General features: G+C 42.7%; 1 protein-coding gene across 2 annotated transcripts in view; it reads left to right on the top strand.

The window, feature by feature from the left end:
• LOC128686825 (sodium- and chloride-dependent glycine transporter 1-like) overlaps window positions 1-25,117 on the top strand; it is a gene marked incomplete at its 3' end in the record, with an annotated part of 42,607 nt that extends 17,490 nt beyond the window's left edge. The window contains 9 exon segments of one of the 2 annotated variants that reach the window (XM_070082346.1): window positions 5,468-5,602; window positions 10,354-10,497; window positions 18,140-18,347; window positions 18,749-18,942; window positions 19,096-19,279; window positions 19,969-20,206; window positions 21,601-21,829; window positions 22,481-22,590; window positions 24,088-25,117. In XM_070082346.1, coding sequence (XP_069938447.1) covers window positions 5,468-5,602; window positions 10,354-10,497; window positions 18,140-18,347; window positions 18,749-18,942; window positions 19,096-19,279; window positions 19,969-20,206; window positions 21,601-21,829; window positions 22,481-22,590; window positions 24,088-24,384 — 1,739 coding nt within the window. 2 annotated transcript variants of the gene reach the window in all.

Genomic DNA, 25,117 nt, shown 5'->3' on the forward strand with positions numbered 1-25,117 from the left:
TGTGTCAAGTGGGGTTCCACAAGGGTCAGTCCTAGATCCGGTGCTGTTTCTTGTATATGTGAATGACATGATTGAAGGAATAGATTCAGAAGTATCGCTGTTCGCTGATGATGTGAAACTGACGAGAATACAAGCGGGCGAGGATCAGAAAAGATTACAAGGGGATCTGGATAGGCTGCAAGTCTGGTCCGACAAATGGCTCCTGGAGTTTAACCCCAGCAAGTGCAAAGTCATGAAGATTGGGGAAGGACAAAGTAGACAGCAGACGGAGTGTAGGCTAGGGGGTCAAAGGCTGCAAACTTCACTTAAAGAAAAGGATCTTGGGGTAAGCATTATACCGAGCATGTCCCCTGAGGCGCACATCAATCAAATAACTGCTGCAGCACATGGGCGCTTGACAAACCTGAGAATGGTGTTTCGACATTTAAGTAAGGAGTCGTTCACGACACTGTACACCGTGTACGTCCGGCCCATACTGGGGTATACAGCATCAGTATGAAACCCACATCTAGTCAAACACGTCAAGAAATTGGAGAAAGTGCAAAAGTTTGCAACAAGACTAGTCCCGGAGCTGAGTGGTATGTCTTATGAAGAGAGGTTAAGGGAACTCAACCTGATGACACTAGAGGATAGGGGGGGACATGATAACGACGTATTAAATACTGAGAGGAATTGACGAGGTGGACAGGGCTCGAATATTTCAGCGATGGGGCACAGGAACAAGGGGCCACAGCTGGAAACTGAAAACCCAGATGAGTCATAAAGATGTTAGGAAGTATTTCTTTAGCCTTAGAGTTGTCAAGAAGTGGAATAATCTGGAGAGTGAAATAGTGGAGGCTAGTTCCCTACATAGCTTTAAGAAGAGGTATGATAAGGTTCTAGGAACGGGGAGAGTGACCTAGTAGCGACCAGCGAAGAGGCGGCGCCTGGAGCTGTGAGTCGACTCCTGTAGCCACATATAGGCGAGTGTACACACACACACGTTTGCACGTGTTAATGTATGTAATTGACTGTTCATAATCATGTGCATCAGTGAGTACGAGCTCTGGCTCTTGATCTCGTGTTTGAATTTTTTGACAAGTTGAAGTGACTGTCATACCTATTTCATAGCCCGTTTGTAGTTTTTTTTTTTTTTTTTTTTTTTTTTTTTTTGTTTTTTTTTTTTTTTTTTTTTTTTTTTTTTTTTTTTTTTTTACACACAGGGTATGACAAGGTTAAGGATCCCTAGTTTTATTGACAAGCTATTTACAGGTTAAGGATTCCTAACTTTATTGGCAAGCTAAGAGCTGTTACCTACATCAGCTCATTTGAAAACATTTTTATTGTTATGAGACATACAAGTAGGGAAAAGGATGAAGTTGGAGCCATCTGTGGGCCAGCATTTTCATTTGATCAACTGACGTTATCTCGTTGACATCATTATGCTTTACGAATGTGTTCCATACTCGAGTCATCCTGGGTATATATGATCTCAGATGGAGTGATGTTCTGGAAATGGGTACACCAAGAGTGAAGTTGCTGCTTTCTGCCCGTCTTGTGGCATAAAAGCTTGTTTCACGCTGTCCTCGAAGTGGATCCAAGTGTGGTACTTTGACAATATTGGCCTTGTACATAACAGTAAGGCCACCCACATCCCTTCGGTGTTGAAGGCTCTGCTGAAATGACATATCTATCCAGGATGGGTCCAGGCGAGAGATGAGACGCCTTGCTCTGTTCTCCACTCTGTCAAGCAGTCGCAGATGAGAAAGGGGGGGGGCAGGCAAACCAAGAAAGTGGAGCATACTCAAGGTGTGAGCGTACTTGTGCCTCGTACAGAATCTTGCAACCCCTACTGTCAAGCAGATGCGAGATACGGCGAAGTGCTGTAAACTTCCTGGCTGCCTTGTTTACTAGATTTACAACATGGTTCTTCATGGTTAGTTTGGAGTCAAATTTCACCCCAAGGATATCAACTACTTCTCCCATTCATCCTTACTACTGCACCAGCATTACCATCATGGTGCCTAAAGGCGATCATCATTTGCGTTTTCTCAGGTGCAAATGTTACTTGACATCTATTTCCCCAAGCTGATATAGCTCTTAGCTGGTGATTGATGTAGCTTAGAGCAGCTGGCATTTCTTCTCTTAGATAAAGTGAATGTCAGTGTACAGTCGTCTGCATATGCATGTGATTCTGGGATGAGATGAAGAAGATCGTTGAAGTAGACAATCCATAACAATGGTCCCAGCACGCTTCCTTGTGGAACACTTGCCCCAATAGGATGTCTTGCTGAGTCTGTTCCATTGAGAGCTACCCTAAGAAATCTACCATGAGGGTAATCACTGAGGAGACATAGCGTAGAGCCTGCAATTCTCAGTGCTTGAAGTTTTGCTAAGAGGCCCTGGTGCCACACCCGGTCGAAAGCACCAGCAATGTCTAGTGCTACCACACAGCTGATTTTGGATTCATCCAGTGACTGGTGCCACTTAGTGGAGAGGTTTAACAACCAAACAGCAGCAGAGTAACCTTTCCTGAAGCCATATTGACGATTACAAACTAGTGAGTGGTAGTCAAAAAACTCTGTCATTTGTCTTGAGATTATTGTCTCAAGGATCTTACGAGTGATTGACAGGAGTGACACTGGTCTGTAGTTGCTGATTTCTGCTCTGCTCTTTTTGTGAACAGGGACTACATTTGCCTCTTTCCACAGAGAGGGCCATTTACACTGTACTAGGCAGTGCTGAAAGATGCGAGTTAGAGGTGCTGCTAGCTGGTCTGCACATCTTCTCAGCAATCTTGGGCTCAACTTGTCTGGGCCCACAGCCTTTTCTTGGTCAAGCGATTTAAGAAGGAAATGCACCTCCTCCTGCCTTACTGTCACCACTGACTTGCGTGTGCAAGTTCCTGTTATAGGTGGTAGGATGTCTCTTATACCTTCGCCATGCTTTGTACTTAGCAGTAGCAGCCTCTCTACAAAGAAAGCCAAACCAAGGCTGATCTGTAGGCTTCGTCACATATTGCCGGTGAGGAATTGTTCTTGTTGTAGATTAAGGATGTGTCCAGTGAAGGCTTTCACTTGGTTGTCAACATCCCCTTGGAGAAGAGCATTCCAATCGGTGGTGGTGAGCTCAGAGCAAAGGGCTGGCCAATTACTTTTTTCCCCATAGCCAGGTTGTGCGTGTGCACTCCTCACCTCGTTCTGTTGGGATCTAAAGTGTCGTAAAAACAGCCTTGGGGTCAGACGATCCAACGTAGCCGAGGGGTTGACAAGTGACTATGCCTTCTGGCAGATCACTCACTACTGGGTCAAGGAAGGAGCCAGAGATGTGTGTAGGGAAATCAACAAAGTTTCTCATGTCAAATACTGCAAGAAGGTCATCAAAGTCCCTCTGTATAAGGTGTTGGTTGAGGTCACCAACAATTATGATATGTTGACAGTTGTGTTGTAGCAGAAGGGAGTCCATATTTTCCATTAGGAAGTTGATGGGGTCTGCATGTTGCCACTGAGGTCTGTACAATGCACATGCTAGTACAGAGGTACTAGTGTTTATGCAGAGCTTGAAGAACATCATTTCAAGATGATTAGGGGTGGCAACATCAATGTGCTGGGCATGAACACTTTTAGAGAAGCACACAGCAACACCTCCTCCTTGCTCTTGCCTGTCTCTTCTCATCCATGAGGTGTAGCCAGCAATTCTTGCAAAATTTTCTGGAGTCCTGTCATCCAAAAAATTTTTCAACAACAGCTATCATGTCGGGACGTCGAGTGTTCATAAAACTATGTGTGAGCTCTCCAGCATTAGTAATGAAACCTCTAATGTTGGCCGACAAGATGCTGATAGACTGACTCCTCATGATGTGGTCAGCTTGAGGTGGTGGGTGTGTAGGGCATGTAAGGTGCTTGCCCTTGAGAGAGGTAGGGTACTGAGGCAGCTGCAGGGATGTAGGTCTGTGGTCTTGTATAAGGCACAATACCACCTGCTGGGCTGAGATAGGAGTAGCTGAGTGGGTGACGTGTGAGTGTGTTCACCAATTCAGAGATCCTGCTGGTTTGTTCTGAGAACAGGTCTCTAAACAGGTGGTCCTGTCTGTCAAGTTACTTTTTTTTTTCGACACTGGTCCTCCTGATGTCCTTTCTTGTAGCAGTAATTGCACCTGGTATCTCGCAGGCAGTTGTTGGCGGTGTGCCCCTTCCGGTGACAGCGAGAGCACAGCCTAGGTGCCTGGGAGGGTGGACTATGATATGTTGCACTTCCTTTGTTTTGCAGATTTGTCCTCAGGTTCTGCCGCTAATATGAATCATGTATATATAAGATTATACACTGTCTCTCGGAGGGTGCGTAATGTTAATGAACGTTAAACACGGTAAAGAAATAATGCCTTGATACTCCTGGGAGCCTGAGTCGAGTAGAAGGTGAGACAAGTCAATCATGTTGAAGGCAAGACAAGTTTTTATTCAAGTCCCATCGTAAATATAAGTTTAAATTTAAACTGTTAAGTTGGATGCAAGATGTTTATGATGGTTTCTCTTACCCTCGCAAACATTTATATATTAACAACATAAGAAAGTAGGACCACTGCAGCAGGCTTACTGGTCCATACTTGGTAAATCCTTCTTCAAACCCAAACCCATATTAAATGGTAGCGGTCACACTAGTTATCAGCAAATACTCTGAAATGCCTAAAAAATATATAACCCAAAACCCTAATCAAACTCCTAGATCAGCTTTTTTATTTGATCGGGCCGTACCCCATTGATTCTCTGAATATTTTCTATCGCCTATCGTGAGTTTTAAGGATTAAAATTAAAAATTATTTTTCATAGTTTCGCAGCAACACAAAAAATTACACCCTTAAACTTTTAGTGGTTAATCTTTTTGCTTCTTTTCGACACTGTGAGACGAGGGAGTTTCTTTGCAATGATTTTAAGCATCTGAGGTGCTGTTGGAGTGTGACCAAGGTAACATTTATGAAGGGATTCAGGAAAAACCAGTTAGCCGGACTTTACTCCTAGAGGTGAGAAAACAATGCCTGTGTATTCTGGAGGGAGGGTGGAGATGTTGCAATCAGGAGGGTCGTTTGAACTGCGATGTTTACACACTTCCCACAACCTAGCTGTTGAATATGTCGTGGTGAATGTGTCCTCTTTTGAGTCATTCAGCCTTGGTGGGAGACAGCCGTGTGCCGAAAAACACATAATACCGCTGATTATGATTATGATTTGAATGATAATGATGATAGTGGTGCTGATAATGACTCGTGTAGGAAAATAAAAATATTACGATTTTATAACAACACGGTTTATTTACTTATATATATTAGGCTTTTGTGTGTATAGCACATCATGTACACTGTAAAGTTCATTTCATTATTTCCTTTTCTCCTCTGCTCCTACTTCTCTTCCCTTATCTCATATTTCATTTTTTGCATTTCTTATTTTTTTTCTTTCCCTTCTTCCCTCTTATACTCTTATCTGCTCTTCCCCAGCGGCGTTTCTGATCCCCTATACTACTATGTTGCTGTGTGTCGGCCTTCCTATCTTCTTTATGGAACTGGCCCTCGGCCAGTACGTCAGCCTCGGGCCAGGAAGACTCTTCCCGAAGATGGCGCCCATATTCTCAGGTGAGTCACATTTTTTTAATGTGGAAAGAAATGGTATACAATACAGACACCATGGCTAAAGAGAGAGAGAATGTAGCATAATGCGACCCTTCATTGGTAACGTTCCGTCCCCGCAGTAGGCTTTTATCAAGTCACGAATGTATGTTTGTGACATGATGAAGACCATTGTGTGGGCAAAACTTTGCAAATAAATGTTCACATTATACTGCATCCGTCCTTTCTTCCAGCCTTGTATGTCTTGTGCCAATCTTCCCATAGCTGGCCACTCTGTTCTAGGATGAGACGGCCTCTGTGTATATCTCGGCTCTTCTAATCTGACGCCCATCCCTCTTGACTGTCCTGTGCTTGTCTTCCCGAAGCTGGTATGTGTGTTCTTGGGTGATGTCCTAATTATGATTACCTATTTAAAGTTATAAGAACAGTTACACTTGTGATGTCTTCAGTGTTTTTATTATTATTATTATTATTATTATTATTATTAAATTTTTGGAAGTTTCCCGTGATAGTAGCATATTATATTTTCATTTTTCTTCCATTCAAGCAGTCTGACACGTGATTGACGAATATTTCCTAATCCTATGACTGAGACCCCTGACGGATCTTAGTCATATGATGACCCGCCACTGCAGCTTTTTTTTTATCTGACCGAGACCATTTACTGGCTTACCGGTCCACACCTTTAAAAACTTAAATTTGCATGATGCAAATATAACTTTTTGATGGCTCTAGAAAATCTAGTTTATCTACTTATTCGTGCCATTTAACGAAATTACGTATTGTTATTGTACGTCCTTGCCTCTGGTCAGCCTTTGTAAATAGTTTCAGTAGTCTCAGTCTTCTTTTTCGGAAGTCATATATTTTGTAAAGCTTTAAGTCAATTTGTGGCGTAACTTCGGATTCTTGTATACATGTTTTTTTTTTTTTAAGTGTTTCCCAACACCACCGCGGCTTATCCTAGATTTCTTAACGTGTAGTGTTAACATCTGATTTATAATTGGTTATATTTTATTAGTTTGCCAGTGTAGCATAGTGCAGTGTAACGTATTAATGTAATTTTAGCGTATTAGTACCAGTGTGGCGTATAAGTACCTGTGTAGCGTATTAGTACCAGTGTAGCGTATTAGTACCAGTGTGGCGTATTAGTACCAGTGTGGCGTATTAGTACCAGTGTGGCGTATTAGTACCAGTGTAGCGTATTAGTACCAGTGTGGCGTATTAGTACCAGTGTAGCGTATTAGTACCAGTGTAGCGTATTAGTACCAGTGTGGCGTATTAGTACCAGTGTGGCGTATTAGTACCAGTGTGGCGTATTAGTACCAGTGTAGCGTATTAGTACCAGTGTGGCGTATTAGTACCAGTGTAGCGTATTAGTACCAGTGTAGCGTATTAGTACCAGTGTGGCGTATTAGTACCAGTGTGGCGTATTAGTACCAGTGTGGCGTATTAGTACCAGTGTGGCGTATTAGTACCAGTGTGGCGTATTAGTACCAGTGTAGCGTATTAGTACCAGTGTAGCGTATTAGTACCAGTGTAGCGTATTAGTACCAGTGTGGCGTATTAGTACCAGTGTAGCGTATTAGTACCAGTGTAGCGTATTAGTGCCAGTGTAGCGTATTAGTGCTAGTGTAGCATATTAGTACCAGTGTAGCGTATTAGTCCCAGTGTAGCGTATTAGTGCTAGTGTAGCATATTAGTACCAGTGTAGCGTATTAGTACCAGTGTAGCGTATTAGTGCTAGTGTAGCATATTAGTACCAGTGTAGCGTATTAGTACCAGTGTAGCGTATTAGTACCAGTGTAGCGTATTAGTGCTAGTGTAGCATATTAGTACCAGTGTAGCGTATTAGTACCAGTGTAGCGTATTAGTGCTAGTGTAGCGTATTAGTACCAGTGTAGCGTATTAGTGCTAGTGTAGCATATTAGTACCAGTGTAGCGTATTAGTACCAGTGTAGCGTATTAGTGCTAGTGTAGCGTATTAGTACCAGTGTAGCGTATTAGTGCTAGTGTAGCATATTAGTACCAGTGTAGCGTATTAGTACCAGTGTAGCGTATTAGTGCTAGTGTAGCATATTAGTACCAGTGTAGCATATTAGTACCAGTGTAGCGTATTAGTGCTAGTGTAGCATATTAGTACCAGTGTAGCGTATTAGTACCAATGTAGCGTATTAGTACTAGTGTAGCGTATGAGTACCAGTGTAGCGTATGAGTACCAGTGTAACGTATGAGTACCAGTGTAACGTATGAGTGCCAGTGTAGCGTTTGAGTGCCAGTGTAGCATATAATTTTGCCAGTCTAGCATTTGAGTTTCACCTTTACCAGGTGAATTCAGAGTGTTAAAATTTTTTTACCCAGTAAAGATTACGTCTAGTTTTAATGGTGTGTTGACTCCTCTTACTCGAGTCACTTCATGGTGTTGCAGAAAAATGTCATTACACGTGCTTAGCTCGGTCAGCATATCATGTAGTCCACTGTTTTTTGTGTTGATAATAGTGGCATTTCATATATATATATATATATATATATATATATATATATATATATATATATATATATATATATATATATATATATATATATATATATATATATATATACAAGAAATAAATAATTCCCCAATTTAAACTCAGTACAGTATCTCATACATATAATTCCCTTACGTCTAGTTTTAATAGATTATCCGTTCTTTGTCCATTTGTTGTTGGTATTTTCATATTTTTTTCTCTTCTCATTGTTTTGATTTTCTTTTTTTGTGGGCTCGTCTCTGTTACTATGTAGATGATTTTCTTAACTTCCTTCATTTAGATTTTTGGGTAGCTCGTGGGGATTCCTTACTTTTATTTCTCTCCTTTCTTGATAGGTCGTCTCTCATTGTTATGTCCGTAAATTCTTCATCTTATAATTTCCTTCACACGTTTTAGCAGTTTATCTTTGCGCTTGGCCTGACAGTGTTGGTTTTATTCGTCGATTCGATTCTTATCTTTCTCGTGGTTTCCTCTTCTTTCGTATCTGGCTTCATTTATGAATTTTGTAATATACCAATGTACATTTCTTCTGCTTTATTTTTTCCGTAGTTTTATATGTTTTGTTTGTTAATACAACAAATATAAAAGTTATGTCTGTCGACAGTGTCCTTCGGTAACTAATAATGATTTTAAATTGTTTTCTTTCAGCGTTTATTTTCCATTGCTGTTTTTTCTTACTAGTGTTTTGTTATGCCTGAGAGAGGGTTCCTTGTAATGCTTGCCTAATTTTTTTTTTTCTCCAGGTTTTTTTATAACGCGAGAATGCCTCATCCAATCGGCTTCAAATTTTCAATTCTGAAGTACTATTGGCCTGTGTTGGTGCCCTCTGGTCCATATTATATGGGCCATTGTCTATTTTGATTTGTGTGACATGAGATTCTTTTTTTGATCGGCTTCAAACTTTCAACACTTGTACACCATACTTAGAAGAAAGTTTTAGATATTGGAGAGCATATGTGCTATTTTGTCAATTTTATTTTTAAAATGTTATAGTATTTTCTTCATAAAATAACTTGTGTATGTGTTTTGAATCCTCAGGGACTGATGCATCTTATGTTAGGACTGAAGATTTAGAGTTTAAGTTGCGTTGGTTCAAATTTGACAGTTTACCAAAATAGTTGATAAACTTGGAATAGTTGAATTACCGAGCAATAACTGGAAAATACCTCTTCTGATTAACTTCAAATTTTTGTTGCTGATATATCCTCAAATAAGCTTTGCATTGATTTCGGAGGCGGATTCAGGAATTATCCGAGGGTAGGCACGCTGGCCTGTACCGAGAGGACTAAAACTCGCCGAAGGCGATTTTTTTTTAATTCTTGAGTTTTTAATATAAAAAAGTATTCTGCAGTAGTAGTAATAACAGTTTAATGAGTAATAATAATGCAAATCAAGTTTTCTTTAAAAAAAAAATGTTTTAATATGGGCCATGAGGAGTGATCCCTGGGAATCGCAGGTGATAACCCGCTGGAGGCACGATTTTTTTATGAATTTATGGGTTTTAAATGTCAAGAAATGTTACTTTGTATAGTATTATTAATTTAAAAAACGCAAATCAGAAGGATTGCACAGTAGCCCTGGTGATGGGGACATTGCCTTTTTGGCATCCCCCTCTCCCAGGGAAAGCATGGTCTATCTTGCTTCCCCGTCCCAGAGATGCCAAGGGTTGTCCAGCTTCCCCTTCTCTTTGAATCAACCCTGGATATGTTTAATTTACAAGTTTTATTAAGCAAAGTAGTTTCCGCACGGTAACTGGAGACTTCTGACCATTTTTAATTGTGTAACAGCCAGAGCTAATTTTATCGAAGACTGCCAAATTTTACATTGTGGTTTTCGTTCTATAATTTGTGATTGCCTTATCCAATTAGCTTCAAACGTCAACGCCGAGAAAAGCTTTTGAGCGCATTTTGGAATATTGGCTTCTGACGATAACTAGCGAATGCCTCATCTGATTCGCCTTAAATTTTCAGAGCTTGTGTACCTTAGTGGAAGGTACCGTTTTGCCACTTTTATTGAAGAAATTTTTACATGTTCCATGTACTAACTTGTGAATACTTCTGGTAATTGGTTTAAAATTTTTCATCACTGATATTTAACCGCATTAGTAACTTATGCCGCACTCTGTACTTGAATTTTGAGAGCATTGAGGGAGAAGGGGCTGGGTTTATAGGATAGTTGTGTCTTTTTCGGTTCGCATAACGACTATGGCTCAGTTCTCCGTGCCTGCAGGCTTAGGGTGGGGTATGGTGATGCTTTCTCTACTGACGGCCATCTACTTCAATGTAATTATTGCGTGGACATTCTTCTACACCGTGGCCTCCTTCTCCTCGCAACTTCCTTGGGCACGCTGTGACAACTACTTCAACTCTCCTGGTGAGATGCGCTCCGTTTTAAACAGCATTAAAAACATCAACATTGTACCGCTGGCCTAACTTTTATCGGGAAGTTGTATGGTGAGAAACGCTCTGGGGATGACTGAGGAAGAGGGGCTGGAGGTGGAATTTCTTGTTACTTTTATAGTTACAATGACGTTTACTCCTATTTCCTATTGCTGCTGCTACTACTGCTGCTCGTGTTATTGTTAACTAAAAGGACACAAGTGCAACTAATGTGACATTTTATTGTCGCAACGGTTGGCCCTCCAAGAGGTTTGTCAAGCCGTTACTAACGGCTTGACAAAGCTCCTGGAAAGTGAAAAGTTGCCACAATAAAATGTCACATTAGTTGCACGTGTGTCCTTTAGCTTTAGTGGTACACTCTGTAATCACAATTTTACTACATGCAAACCAAACAATAACCAAATTTCTGTAAACTCAGCATTGTAATCCTTATAGAGAATAAACTTTGAATTGAATTGAATTAACATATTGTCCTCTTCAAGGGGGGCTCCTTGTTGTGGTGAAGAGGCTCTTGGTCTGAGGAATCAGGCCTGTCGGTCTCCTTCCTCAGACCGAACCTAATTACCACCCAATCCCCCCTCCCTATCCCATCCTCCCCTTTTTCCTTTCCTCCTCCTCCCCACCCCTCCCTTTTGCCCTTCCTCTTTTTGACCTTTGGGATTTCTCCCACAGGCGCGCTAGTTCCTAGGTAGGGGAAAGGATACCGGGGTCCATCCCATTCCGTTGAGGTTCTTGGCGGTGGCGTAGTTTGCCGTGGAATCTGGATCGCCTGGGGATGTCCCGATCCCTCTCTGGTATCCCGGAGTAGCTTTGGGTGTCTTTCGGGCGACGGGTGTATCTCTGGAAGCCACCTTTCGGATTCCGGGGGTGGTGGCCGAAGGAGGTATGCTTTGTGGCGGATATCCGGCCGCCCTCTCTTTTGTCCACCGAGGTAGCTCGGCAGATGTGAGGTTGCTATCTTGGATTGCTGGTTTACTGGCATGAAGGGTAGGGTATGGCACGGGTTCCATGCTGCATCTGCGCTACTAGCAGTGCTGAGGTCCTCTTGGGCGCGGAGGGAGATTTCCAGCCCTTTCATTCCTCCTGGGAATTATTCCTCCCCGCTCCTCCCTTTTTTTTATTTTTTTTTTATTTTTATTTTCTTCTTTCTTTTTTTTCTTAAAAACAAAAAGCAAAGGAGTAACCTAACCATGGAGAACCCAATCCATGAACCCACTACCCCCGGGCCCCTTCTTGATACTGCACCCCATTCTGACCCTGCCTTGTTTTTAGACCATTCTTCGGACACTCCTGATGCCCCTGTACCTCTTGCTGGTGCTGTTTCCTCACCCGCTTCAGGTACCGGGGCTTCGACTGACTCCTTCGATTTGTCTGACCTCCGCTCTCCTTTGACTATGCTTCCGGCCTCTCCCTCTACGGTACGGCAATTTTCGAATCGCCAGCCCATTTCACGCCGGACCAACTCCGGTCCTACTCCTAAACGCCAACGTCAATCTCCTGATGATGCTCCTTTGTTACCTTCCCATTCTACTCAGAAAAGACCGACACGTCATGCACTCCCTCTCCACTCTCAGTTTCGGACCACACAATGGATTAAATTCTTTACTTTAAGACCGACTTCTTCTTCTGCCTATCTTTCTGACCATAGTATTGGCAAAGCGCTCCTGCGTCATGTTGGTAGAGATATTTCATTTCATGCTCTCAAGAGTGGTACGTGCATCGTCACTGTCCAGAATGCTACCCAAGCTCATGATCTTTCTCTCCTTTCGAATATCGATACTACTCCTATCACTATTGAAAAACATCTTTCTCTCAATTCTTGTAGTGGTACTGTCATTCTGCCCCATACCATAGTCCAACAGAATTTTCAGTCATGTGGCAATGACATTCTTGAACAGCTGGAACTCCAGGATCTCCCAATCCTCAAAGCAGACACTTATGTTCTTCCTGCCCGTGGGCGGAGACACTACCTTTGCAATGTGGCTCATTTAACTTTCGACAGCCGAGAACTCCCGTCCTCTGTATATGTCGCGGGACATCGGTTACAAGTTCGAAAGGTGATACCTACACCGCAACAGTGTAGAAATTGCTGGCGTTTTGGTCACCCAGCGAAATATTGCAGATCTATAGCCGAATTCCCAGTCTGTGGTGCCGACGACCATTCTAATACATCTTGCAGTCAACCTCCATCTTGCCTTAATTGTAATGAAGCTCACCCTTTGTACTCCCGCCGTTGCCAGGTCTACTTAAATGAACATGAAATCCGTTGCCTCAAAGAGGCAGAAGGTCTCCCTTATGCTATGGCAGTTACTCATCTCCACCTCCAAGGAAGACTACCCTGTGTTTCTTATTCTCGTGCTTCAAAACATCCCCCCACTTCTGGGGTCCCATCTTCTGCAGCCTCCTCTGTTGTTACCCCTCCCATAGCCACTCCGGCATCTAATCCTTTTGCTGTCCTTGGCTCTGACGTCCCGACTACAACTCAGTCTGTTCTCACATCTTCGCGTCCTTCCTCGACAAGACCTCGTACGACACCTTATACCAATCGCCCCTCTACTTCTCAGAAGTCCAAAAAATCCACATTGCTCAAATCTTCTTCGCCCCTTCCTTCCTTCCCTTCTTCCACCTCCACACTTTACCTTTCCAGTCTCTGTGCCTAGTTCTTCCCCTCTCTCTGGCTCTATTACAAGTGTGGAGATTCACCCTCCTCCTCGTACTATGCCTTCCACCCCTGTCCCCTCCCAAGTTTCTCCCTCTTCTGCCACCTCCCAGGTTTCTGCCTCTTCTGTCCCCCCCACACTTCATCTCCAGTCCCTTACACTCTTTCATCCCCCTCTACTTTGGTACAGTCCATTACTGTCCCAATCTTTACTCACCCTCCCCCTTCTACCTCCAATATGGTCTCCCATACATCTTTGAATTCAGAAACACTTGAAACCATTTCAGAATATATTGCAGAGACTAAACCTTCAATGGACACTGATTCACTTCCTGTTCCTTCTCTTCCCTCTCCTATATCTTCACAACCCCATTCTTCGCAACGCTCCATTCCTTCGCTGCTTGAACATCTTCCAATGCCACCACACGTTGACTTTTCTAACCCCTCTAGTCCGTAGGTGCCTTTCCCTACGGATTCCTGGTATTTTCTTCATCGCCAATCATGGCCTATTTACGGTGGAATATCCGCGGCCTCAGGGGTAATCGGGGTGAGCTTCAGATGTTGCTTTCCAGGTTTTCCCCTGTTGGTGCTTGCTTACAAGAACCAAAATTACACTCGGCTGTTTTCCAACCTATCTCAGGCTATAATTTATTGTATTCTTCGGATCCTTTCTCAGATGGGACCTTTAATGAAAGTGCCCTTCTTCTACGCAATGATATTCCGTACTGTCAACTATTTGTCCATACCTCGCTGCATTACACTGCAGCCTGTATCCACTTGCAGAAGTAGTTTACAATATGTTCTTTATATCTCTCTCCTTCTCGAGCATTTTCTATCCCAGACTTTGCCTTTCTTGTTTCATCCTTACCACCACCACTTCTGTTACTTGGTGATTTTAACGCCCACCATTTACTCTGGGGGGGTCTCATTGTGACTCACGTGGCATCCAGTTGGAGGCTTTTCTCGCCTCTCACCCCCTCCATGTTTTAAATATGGGTACTCCCACCCATTTTGATCCTCATACTCATACTCTCTCTTGCATCGATCTTTCAGTCTGCTCTTCCTCCACTGCACTAGACTTCACCTGGTCTGTTCTACCGGACTTACATGACAGCGATCATTTTCCAATCATTCTTACTTCTCCTTCATATTCACCACCTTTCCGTAGCCCTCGCTGGCAATTTGATCGGGCAAATTGGGACCTTTACTTGCAGCTCACTGCATTTAGTGAGGTTCCTTCTTCATCCTCCATTGATGAGCTCCTACACCTCTTCTCGACGTCAGTTTATACCGCAGCTTCTCATTCTATACCCCAAACCTCAGGCAAGCATTCTCAGAAGTGTGTGTCTTGGTGGTCTCCTGCTTATGCTCGTGCAGTACGTTTAAAACACGCTGCATGGGGCAGGTACCGATACAATAGAACCAATGAGGGACTTCTTGATTTTAAGCAGAAGCGTGCGATCGCTTGCCGTGTCATCCGTGATGCTAAATGCACTTGCTGGCGAGACTGTTTCCACCATCACCTCTGCTTCCTCTATGAGTGCAGTCTGGAAAAAAAGTGAGGAAATTGAGTGGTAAATGCTCTCCTGACCCGGCTCCTGTTCTACGGGTCGCCGGTATTGATGTAGCAAACCCTCTTGACGTTGCCATTGAAATTGGCACTCATCTGGTCCGTATTTCCCGGGGGCTCCATCTATGCCCCTCGTTTCTTTCCTCAAAGTCTGCCAGAGAGTTAGTACCCTTGGACTTTTCTTCTCTCAGAGAAGAACAGTACAATGTGCCTTTTACACTTCAGGAACTGGAGGCAACACTCTCGGCTTGCCGATCATCGGCAGCTGGACCTGACGACATTCATATTCGTATGTTACAACATTTACATCAGTCAGCCCTTGTAGTCCTCTTACACCTCTTCAATCTTATTTGGGCACAAGGAGCTCTTCCCCAGCTGTGGAAATCTGCCATTGTTCTCCCTTTCCGCAAGCCGGGTACTACAGGACATGATGCCTCCCACTATCGTCCCATCGCTCTTACTAGTGCAGTTTGCAAAGTGATGGAACGTCTGGTAAATCGACGTTTAATGTGGTATTTAGAGACACAACAGTCTCTCCGCTAGTCAATATAGCTTTCGTAAGAGCCGTTCTACCATAGACCCCTTACTATGCTTGGATACGTATGTTCGTAATGCCTTTGCAAATAATCACTCGGTTATTGCCATATTTTTTGACCTTGAGAAGGCATATGACACAACTTGGAGGTATAATATTTTGGCCCAAGCCCAGTCCTTAGGCCTCCGAGGCAATCTACCATCCTTCCTTAAGAACTTTTTAACTGACAGACACTTCCGTTCGAGTCAATAATGTGCTTTCCCCAGACTTTGTCCAAGCTGAAGGTGTCCCTCAGGGATGTGTTCTGAGCACAACACTTTTTCTCCTTGCTATAAATGATTTGGCCTCTGTTCTTCCACCCAATATTTGGTCATCACTCTATGTTGATGACTTCGCTATTGCTTGTGCAGGCGCTGACTGTCATCTCATTGCAGTTTCTCTCCAGCATGCGGTCGACCGTGTTTCCACTTGGGCCACCACGCATGGGTTTAAATTTTCCAGTACCAAAACTCACCAAATTACTTTCACTAGACGCTCTGTCATCTCCGATCATCCTTTGTATCTCTATGGCTCTCGTATCCCCGAACGTGATACAGTCAGGTTTCTAGGCCTTCTCTTTGACTGTAGGTTATCCTGGAAACCTCACATTACCTCTCTGAAGGCAACTTGTCACGGCCGGCTAAACCTTCTTAAAACCCTTGCTCATCTTTCCTGGGGAGCTGATCGTCGAACTCTGCTTCGCCTACATTCAGCCCTCGTTTTATCGAAACTCGATTGTGGTAACCAGATTTATTCGGCGGCCTCTCCTGCTACTCTCTCTAGCCTTAACCCCATCCATCACCAAGGATTACGTTTATGCCTTGGTGCTTTTCACTCTTCTCCTGTTGAGAGCCTCTATGCAGAAGCGAATGTTCCATCCTTGTCTGATCGCCGTGATGCCCATTGCCTTCGCTACTATGTACGCTCTCACGATCTCCACAATCCTTCCATTTATAGAATGGTCACCGATATTAGTAGACATTCTTTATTTGTTCGCCGCCCCTGTTTGCTCCATCCCTTTTCTCTTCGCCTACATTCGCTCTTGTCTTCCCTTCAGTTACCACCTTTATATGTTCATGTAGCATCTCACTTTTCCCTACCTCCCTGGGAAGTTCCAGCTGTTCGGGTCTGTTCTTTCTCACTCCCTTGCTCGAAAGCCCAACTGCCTACGGTGGCTTCCCGCTCTCTTTTTCTTGATCACTTCCACTCTCATTCTCATGCCATCGCTGTGTACACAGATGGCTCTAAGTCTTCAGACGGTGTCGGATTCGCAGCAGTGTTTCCGGACAGTGTCGTGCGAGGGCATTTACTATCTTCAGCTAGCATTTTTACTGCTGAATTGTATGCCATTCTTGCAGCACTTATTCGTATCGCATCTATGCCTGTGTCATCATTTGTGGTAGTCTCAGACTCCCTTAGTGCTCTACAGGCTATACGAAAATTTGATACATCTCGCCCCCTAGTTCTCCGTATCCAACTTTGGCTACGCTGTATCTCTACCAAGCATAAAGATATTGTTTTTTGTTGGGTCCCTGGTCATGTCAACGTACAGGGCAATGAACAGGCAGACGCTGCTGCGCGGTCAGCAGTACATGACCTACCAATTTCCTATAGAGGTGTTCCATTTCTGGACTATTTTACTGCAATAGCTACCCACCTTCACACCCGTTGGCAACAACGTTGGTCAACTCTGCTCGGTAACAAACTTCATTCTATTAAACCGAGCATAGGTTACTGGCCGTCTTCTTGTCATCAGTGCCGAGGTTGGGAGACCACTCTCTCCCGCCTTTGCATTGGCCACACTCGTCTTACTCATGGGTATCTCATGGAGAGGCACCCTGTTCTGCTCTGTGAGCAGTGTCAAGTTCCAGTATCGATTAGCCACATTCTGTTAGACTGCCCTCTCTATCAACGAGCACGCAGAATTTACCTCCAACGTCATCCTCGTTCTACTACTCTCTACCTTCCCTTCTTGCTGATGGACCCTCCTTTAATCCTGACTCTCTCATTGACTTCTTGACAACGACTGATTTACTCCACAAACTCTGATGATGATACCTTTCGCACTCCCCTCAGCCCTTTCTAGTTCAGTCTCTTGCTGCCCTTTACCCTTTCACCATCCACTGCCCCGCTGTTATCCGTAATCTATTACTCGTCCATCTCCCTTTTGCCACCTGATGCCCTCGCTTCCTTCCTGCCCTGCAGCGCTGTATAGCCCTTGTGGCTTAGCGCTTCTTTTTTATTATAATAATAATTAACATGTCGGTAATTCTACCAATATTAATACATTCGTGTTATTGTTGCTGATGCTACTGTTACTGCTGCTATTGTTATTGGTGCTATTAATATTGTTATTGGTAAAACTGCTATTGCTCTTAATACTGCTACTGTTGCTACAACTTATTTACTCATATTACTGCAACTGTGGTACTGTTGCCTATAATATTAATAATTTTACATAAGGTCCCATTGTTACTTATATTACTGCAGCACTGTAGCCACTACTGTTGATCTTGATAGTTCTACTTTTATTACTGGGTCTGCCAGTGCAACTAAAGTTTCTCGTAGTGCAGTGATAGCGCGTTTGACTAATTGAAAAGACCAGGGAACGAATCTTGAACGAAGTCATTGAACGATCACACTGAAAATAAGCCACATTACCTGGCTTCCTTGGGTTATCCGTATTATTAGCGATGGAAGCCATCGTGTGTTACTACTACTTCTACTGCTGCTGCGGTATAGCCACTGCTTCTAATACTGATATTGTTATGATAAAACATATTTGTGTGTGATCTCTCTTCCCCTTCCTGGAGAGTGCTTCACTGAGGAGGACGCGAGCGTATGTAAGAACAACTCGCTGTACTACTACAACAGAACCTGCCTCGACACCCACGAATACTGTAGCTTGGCCTCCCTCAGCGACTACAACGATACCCACTGCTACAGTCCCGAAAACCACGACGTTATTAGGGAAGCTGACGGCGCCGTTTATCGGATGAGTGCCAGTGAGGACTTCTTTAGGTGAGTGCTAGAGTGACGTGCATTGTCTTGTTAAATCGCTCATCAGATTGTCGCTTTTCAGTATGGTATTGGGAAGAATAAAAGTCACAGCACCATGCCTGGAACAAATTACAACTAACCCACAAACTGAAGATGAAACTAAATGACGTTTTGGTCCGTTCTTAACCATAATTAAGTCACTACTTAATAAGGATCAGGACAGACCGAAACGTCCAATTTGTGGATAGTTGTGAGTTATCGTTGCTGCTTGATGAATATTGTTTTTTCTTTCAGCAAAATTTGAGTCTTTGGTGAGTTGTTATGATTAGTATATATAAATATTTTCTTTGGCGTTGATGAGGAATTAATAGCACTACTTAGAAATTTTGCAGACCATTGAACAATATCTTATTCCATACCAGGAACCGCATGCTGGCAGTTGGTGGGAGGCACTGGGAGGACATGGGAGGGATGCGTTGGGAATTATTTGGCTACCTGGCTCTGTCCTGGGTTATCGTGGCTGCCTGCCTGGCCAAAGGTGTCAAGACAACCGGCAAAATAACTTACTTCACTGCTTTCTTTCCATACGTCGTCCTTTTCATCCTGTTTATCAGAGGTGTGTGTAAGTTACCAGTTGTCAAAGGCACTTGCCGATAGTGTGTGCGCGTGCGCACGTGCTTGCCGAATTGGCAAATACGATTTTTTTTTTCAATCCCAGCTTACGATGAATTAAGCCTCCAGTAATGTGCACTTCTGCTCTACCTGCCAGCCATCACTCTAGACGGGGCCTATCAGGGAATCCAGTTTTACCTGCTCGAGCCTAATATCTCCCAACTCATGGAGATGGAGGTATGGAGTGACGCTGCTATACAGATCTGCTTCTCTCTCGGGATCTGCTTTGGTTGTCTTTCTACGCTCGCCTCCTATAACAAGTTCAACAACAACTGCATGAGGTAAGTGTATTGTTGAGAAATATTTAATTATTCTACTAAGAAAATAAAGATTTTATCTCGAAATTTTGTTCGAGTGTTCAACTGTGAGGGATTGTAACCAGTAGGTTTTCGTAAGGATCGGTTTTTGTTCCTATTTATTTTTAGTGTATATTAATGATCTGGTTAAAGGAAATAAATCATACTTATTCTTATTCAGGATAAAGTTTTAAAAAAAATTGAGGAAAATACGAAAGGAAGAGGATGAAAACATAGGCTACTCAAAAACTTGGATGGTCTTCAAGAAGGGATGAATGGATGGCTTATAAATTATACAAGGAAGGAGTGGAGGCGAACTTCATAGACGGTTTCAGAAGTAGAATTGTCTAATAATAATGATAATGTTAATCAGTTTAAGCGTTAAACCCGTGAGGGTCATACGACGTTGCGGGGAAGAATATGCAAAAGTAGGAATGTGCCAGGGTAAGAAGTGAGTGGCAGGAGAGTGTGAAGGTAGGTGTTAGAGGAGGTATGGGTTAGTGCAAGAGTAAAATTTAAAACAAAGTTGGTGCAGTAGATTAGTTTCCATTATAAAAAGCCGAAGTGTGCATCAGAGGTGGGACATGCAGCATCGTCAGAATATAGTGGAAAAGGTGCTTGCTTATAGACAGGACAGTCTGCTAAACCTCGTGTTTTCAACTTGCTCTTTTCAGGGACGCTATCGTCATCTCTTTCTCAAACTGCTTGACGTCGATATTCGTTGGATTCGTCACGTTCAGCGTGCTGGGCTTCCTGGCAAAGCAGCTTGGGGTAGAGGTGAAGGATGTAGCCACGTCTGGCTCTGGTCTGGCCTTTGTGGTGTACCCGGCCGCTCTCAGCCTCATGCCCTTACCTCAACTCTGGTCTGTCCTCTTCTTCCTCATGCTCATGAGTCTTGGATTCGGCTCACAAGTAAGTCATGTGTACCTTCTACTGTGCCTCGCACGCCTGTCACCCCTTCAAGAGTGTCTTGGTGTTGATGAAGGGCTTTTACTCCAAGAAACTGTCTCATACATGTCTCATACTCCTTCATGATCCTTAACGGATTATCAGGTAGCGGTGACAGTCAAACATCTCTTAATTTACTATCCTGGTTGTTAAAGAACACGCAGATTTATTTTTCGACATGCCTTCACTAAACTGCACTTATCTAACAAGGTGCCACCTTTAGTGCAAGAACTCTCTATGACTTCTTAATAGAAACTGACTTATTGTGCCAATTATGATTTTCTTTCGCAACTTCACTTCTTCTCCACGCCTCTACTCTCCAAGTCTAACATAAAGGCCATTTCTTAGGCAATACAATGACCTACACAGGCTTAGCTTGCTTATGGACACAGTAATGCCAGGAAATTAGGTTCGTAGCTAGAAATTCTTACTGTGCAGCCTCCTCAGAGGCGATGCATTCATCTCTTTACCCATCTTTGACACAGACTCAGACTTTTTAACAGAAACTAACCTACTGGACCAACTTGTATTTAAATATTTTGCCCTCTTCTCTACCTCCACTAACTTCTACCCTCGCCCTCCTTGCCCTTTGCACATTCCTACTTACCATATCTCTGCAGCGCTGTATAACCCTTTCGAGTTTAGCTCTTAAATTGTTTATAATAATTATTAATTATAATAATCGACCACTTTATCAATCACATTTACCTAACAATGATGGGAATGACAGGCATTTATATTAGCTCTCTCTCCTTATGATGGATATTGATATTAACACTCTCCTGAAGATACTTTGATTCCGATGAGAGGCTTTTGATCCAAGGAACCGGGCTTATTTTCTTATTCCATGGATCGAGCCTAAATGTCTCCCATTTCCCAGGTGCTATATGGCCCCAACAGGTTTTTCTGCTTCCCTCCCTCTTCCGTGATTAAAACAGATAGTCACACTAGAGGCAATTCTGCAGCATCCCCGATTGTGATTCAGAGAGATATGTAAGGTTGACTATGGATGCGTTGAGACTGGTAAATACAGTATATGTGTTGTTCTATACCCGTGTAGATCATTCAACGCAAGGGGTGGTAGAGGCTCGATCCTCAGTTCGCTAAAAACGTTAGTCTGCTCTCGCAGCCAAGTTTTTCCTCCTAGAAAATAGATGTATTGCGGAACCAGATTTTATTGGGACAAAGTTTCGTTGTGTAGAACTTCGACTAAATAAAGCTCTACACAGAGCCAAACGTTTCCCAGTAAAAAATTTGTTCTGCAAAGTGTATCTTCAGTATTGGCGGCGGTGCATAACTTGGATCAATAAAAAAAATAGAGGCAAATAAGAGTGCATTTAATATTGTCATCCCTACAGTTTACTATGGTGGAGACGGTAACGACAGCCCTGGCGGACCAGTTTGAGTGGATGCGACAGAGAAAAACACTGGTGGTGGTGACAACCTGCGTCATCATCTTCCTAATGGGGCTCACTATGTGCTTGGAGGGCGGCATCTTCATGTTTGAGCTCTTCTTTTTCTACTCCGCCGGCGTCTCCGTCATTATGCTGGGTATACTGCAGCTGCTTGGTGTCCAGTACGTCTACGGTACGTCAGTATCATCTAGTTTAAATATCGGATATATGCACCGTATATTGTACAGCCGTTTCAGTGAATAAATAAATGTATAAACAACAAATATTCCACTATGTAACTGTTTATTTTCCGTATATACACAACCAGTCTTATATCAGGAAGATTTCCTTAATATAATCTTACGTAAAGAACATTACAATTTTCATTAAAGCCTTTAGGTGTTGCTGAAAGGTATCGAAATGTATTCTGTATGCATTTTTCCCCACTTTTCTAAGATTATTTAGCTTGTTAGCAAGTTATTCTTCTATAAAAATGTAAGTGAAGATTATATAGTTCAAACCTGTCTTCCAGTGGTCACATGTTCATTCATACCTGTTTTCAAGTGGTCCCATGTTCATTAGTACCTGTCTTTCAGTGGTCACATATGAAGGCAGGTGTACAAATATTTCAATGAGAAAGACATACAGTTACATATGACTTGGAAATTACATTTTCCTTCATCTTAAATTGGGCTGTTTTTATGTGCATTTTTAAGACCATGGTATAAAATAATCATATACTGTCTCCTTTTCGTCAATATCGCTCGTTTTTCCTCTCAATCCCTTCCTTTCACTTTCTCTCCTCCTCTCTGACCCCCCACACTATACCGGTGTTCCTCCCCAGGATTCTCGAAGCTGATGAGAAACCTGAGGGAAATGGGAATGCGTCTGACATGTCCAGTCTACTGGTACTGGTGCTCTATGTGGTTGGTCGTCACCCCTGGAGCGCTACTTGTAAGTGTGTCTGCTCCCCTTCCCAATCTCGCTCTCTCCCTTACTCTCTCTTTTATCCAAAATCTAATTAATTGCAGACAAATTTTTCTCTATCAACTTGCTGAAACTTATTAAATGATCATGCAGATTCTGAGACTCAAGACATTATAGCTCTAACTGAAACGTAAATATGTTGCATTATCACCTGCTGGCAGAATTATCCATACATGAATGTATATTCAGAAAATAATTAGAAAAGAAACGAGGTTCAGCAGTGCATGAGACCACCCAAACTGTGTCAGGGAAAAACCGTGTAATGTATGTAATGAAAATTATTATAAGCGGTAATAATACTGCAGTCAAACAATATTTTAGTAACTTAAGTATCACTTGTAATTTTAGAATGAAAAATAGGTTATCTTGTATGCTTATGAATAACTCGTTACTGTGCATAGTAATGATCTCAATACATACTACGTGATGATCGCTCTACGATTCCTGCGTGTACAGCACCTCGTTACTGAATGTGATACTATTTCAGTGTATGAAAATATTCCTGCCTAAAATTTGTTTATGCCATTTATGAAGTGAAATTCATTGTTGAATTATCAAGGAAATGTCAGTTTACATTCTGGATTTCTCGGTTAAAAAAATAGTAACGACCTGCGTGAATGGCAACATTTCATTTATCAAGAATATAAAAAGGCACAATAGCGTGACTGGAGCAGTACATAGATATTCCATACATAGGACAATGAAACTTTTGACGATGTTTCGGTCCGACTTAGACCATTAGCTAGTCGTACTGTGTGACTAGTTAATGGTCCGAGTCGGACCAAAACGCCGCCATAAGTTTGTCTTCTATGTGCTGGTTATTTATGTATTGTTCATTTATCAATTGAATACGTATAGAAGAACGTCGCATATACAGTATTGGGTTCAACTATATGCACGCTTCAGTGCATCAGAATAGTGTTCTCTTAATTTTTCAAGGGGTCGATCGGTAAGCCAGTGGAAGGTCTCGGTCATATAACCAGAAGTTCCAGTGGTGGGTCACTGTATGTCAGGAAGCACTCGTCTACTGACGAAACATACATAGCCTAACCTAGATTCGATGCAGGGTCTGGCTGTGGCTACTGAAACCTTGACGTTAGTTCAAAGGACAGTCGCTTGACCCTGGACCTCCCAGGGCATGAAAGGAATGATAAAAGTAGGTACATGTCTATAAGTAGTTAGTTCTCAGCAGACAGCCTAAATATAATCTGCAACATCTTCTGCTAACTGCTATTTAAAAGTACTTCCATGGTATCTCTTTCCACGTTCCTCTCCTAGCCACATTTTGGATATAAATGCTAAAATAGATATAATGAAACATGTATAAGACTGTGTTTTAACAAACTGCAAGAAAGTAAGGTGTTCCGTGCATAAAATCTATATAGCCACTTAGGAAATGGCTGGGTATGATTGCTGAGGAGCACACATGTGGCTAATGTACTGCTGTGGTTTTTCCTTTCACAGATGATTATTTTCTTCAGCGTGTACTTCTACGTGCCAGCTTTCTGGGGCGACTACGTCTTTCCCCACAACGTTCAGGTTCTGGGTTGGCTCCTGTGCGCTTTTTCTGTGGCCTGCTTCCCCATCGGCGCCGTGTATGCCATCTGCACACACAAGAAAGACTTCAAGAATCTTTTCCATACGTCACCAGAGTTCTGCCCTGCAAGCGCGAGGCAGCTCCTGAAGATAGGGGAGGAGCCAGCAAGCACCTTCCGGCACACCAGAGACAACGAGGCGTTTGCACCTGACGATGAACTGTGATAGGTAGATGACAGATGTGTTCTTTATGGCAGTAAGGTTTTTATTTCAATGGGCCTATCAACAACTGAAAAGACCTTTGTATAATTTCCTTCTATCTCAGCTTCTTGAAAACTTCTTAACTATGTTTCAAAGCCTTCAGGGCTTCACACTTCCCCATAAAAATAATAGTGTGTGCTGGTTGAATACTGTCTTCATTATTTAAATAATTACTAGGAATAGTGTGTGGATGACCAAGGACTAGAGCCTAGACACACCCTGAATGTCAGACTCGACTTTTGTGCTATTGACTCAGATAAGGTGTTGAGAGATGGAGATATATAAAAAGAGTACTGTGTTGACATGACCTAGTTATTATTCTCATGCTAATATACAAACATTCTAAGCTACTTATAGCATTTTTTTCGCTTGCAGGTGAGCATACACATAGAGACGAGGTAAGCTTTCTTATCAGAATATATCATATGCTTGTGCACTCAGGTCTGTATATGTATGATTTCTCATCATTAAGAGCTGATCTTCAGCAGGATGACTTTTACAGTGGAAAGAGAAGCACACAACCTCTGACCTTCCATATGCAAATCCAGTTTCCTTATCCTTGTCAGTGTGGTAGCTAATTCCTATATGGGAGGACATCCAGACAAGCGAGATCCGAACCAAGTCTGCTCTGCAAGCAGAAAAGTGTTTGAGGAGATGTCTTGAGTCACAGAAGCTTACCCCTCCTGTGTAAAATTTT

Source organism: Cherax quadricarinatus, chromosome 7 (genome assembly GCF_038502225.1).
Source record: "Cherax quadricarinatus isolate ZL_2023a chromosome 7, ASM3850222v1, whole genome shotgun sequence".
Classification (NCBI taxonomy): Eukaryota; Metazoa; Arthropoda; class Malacostraca; order Decapoda; family Parastacidae; genus Cherax; species Cherax quadricarinatus.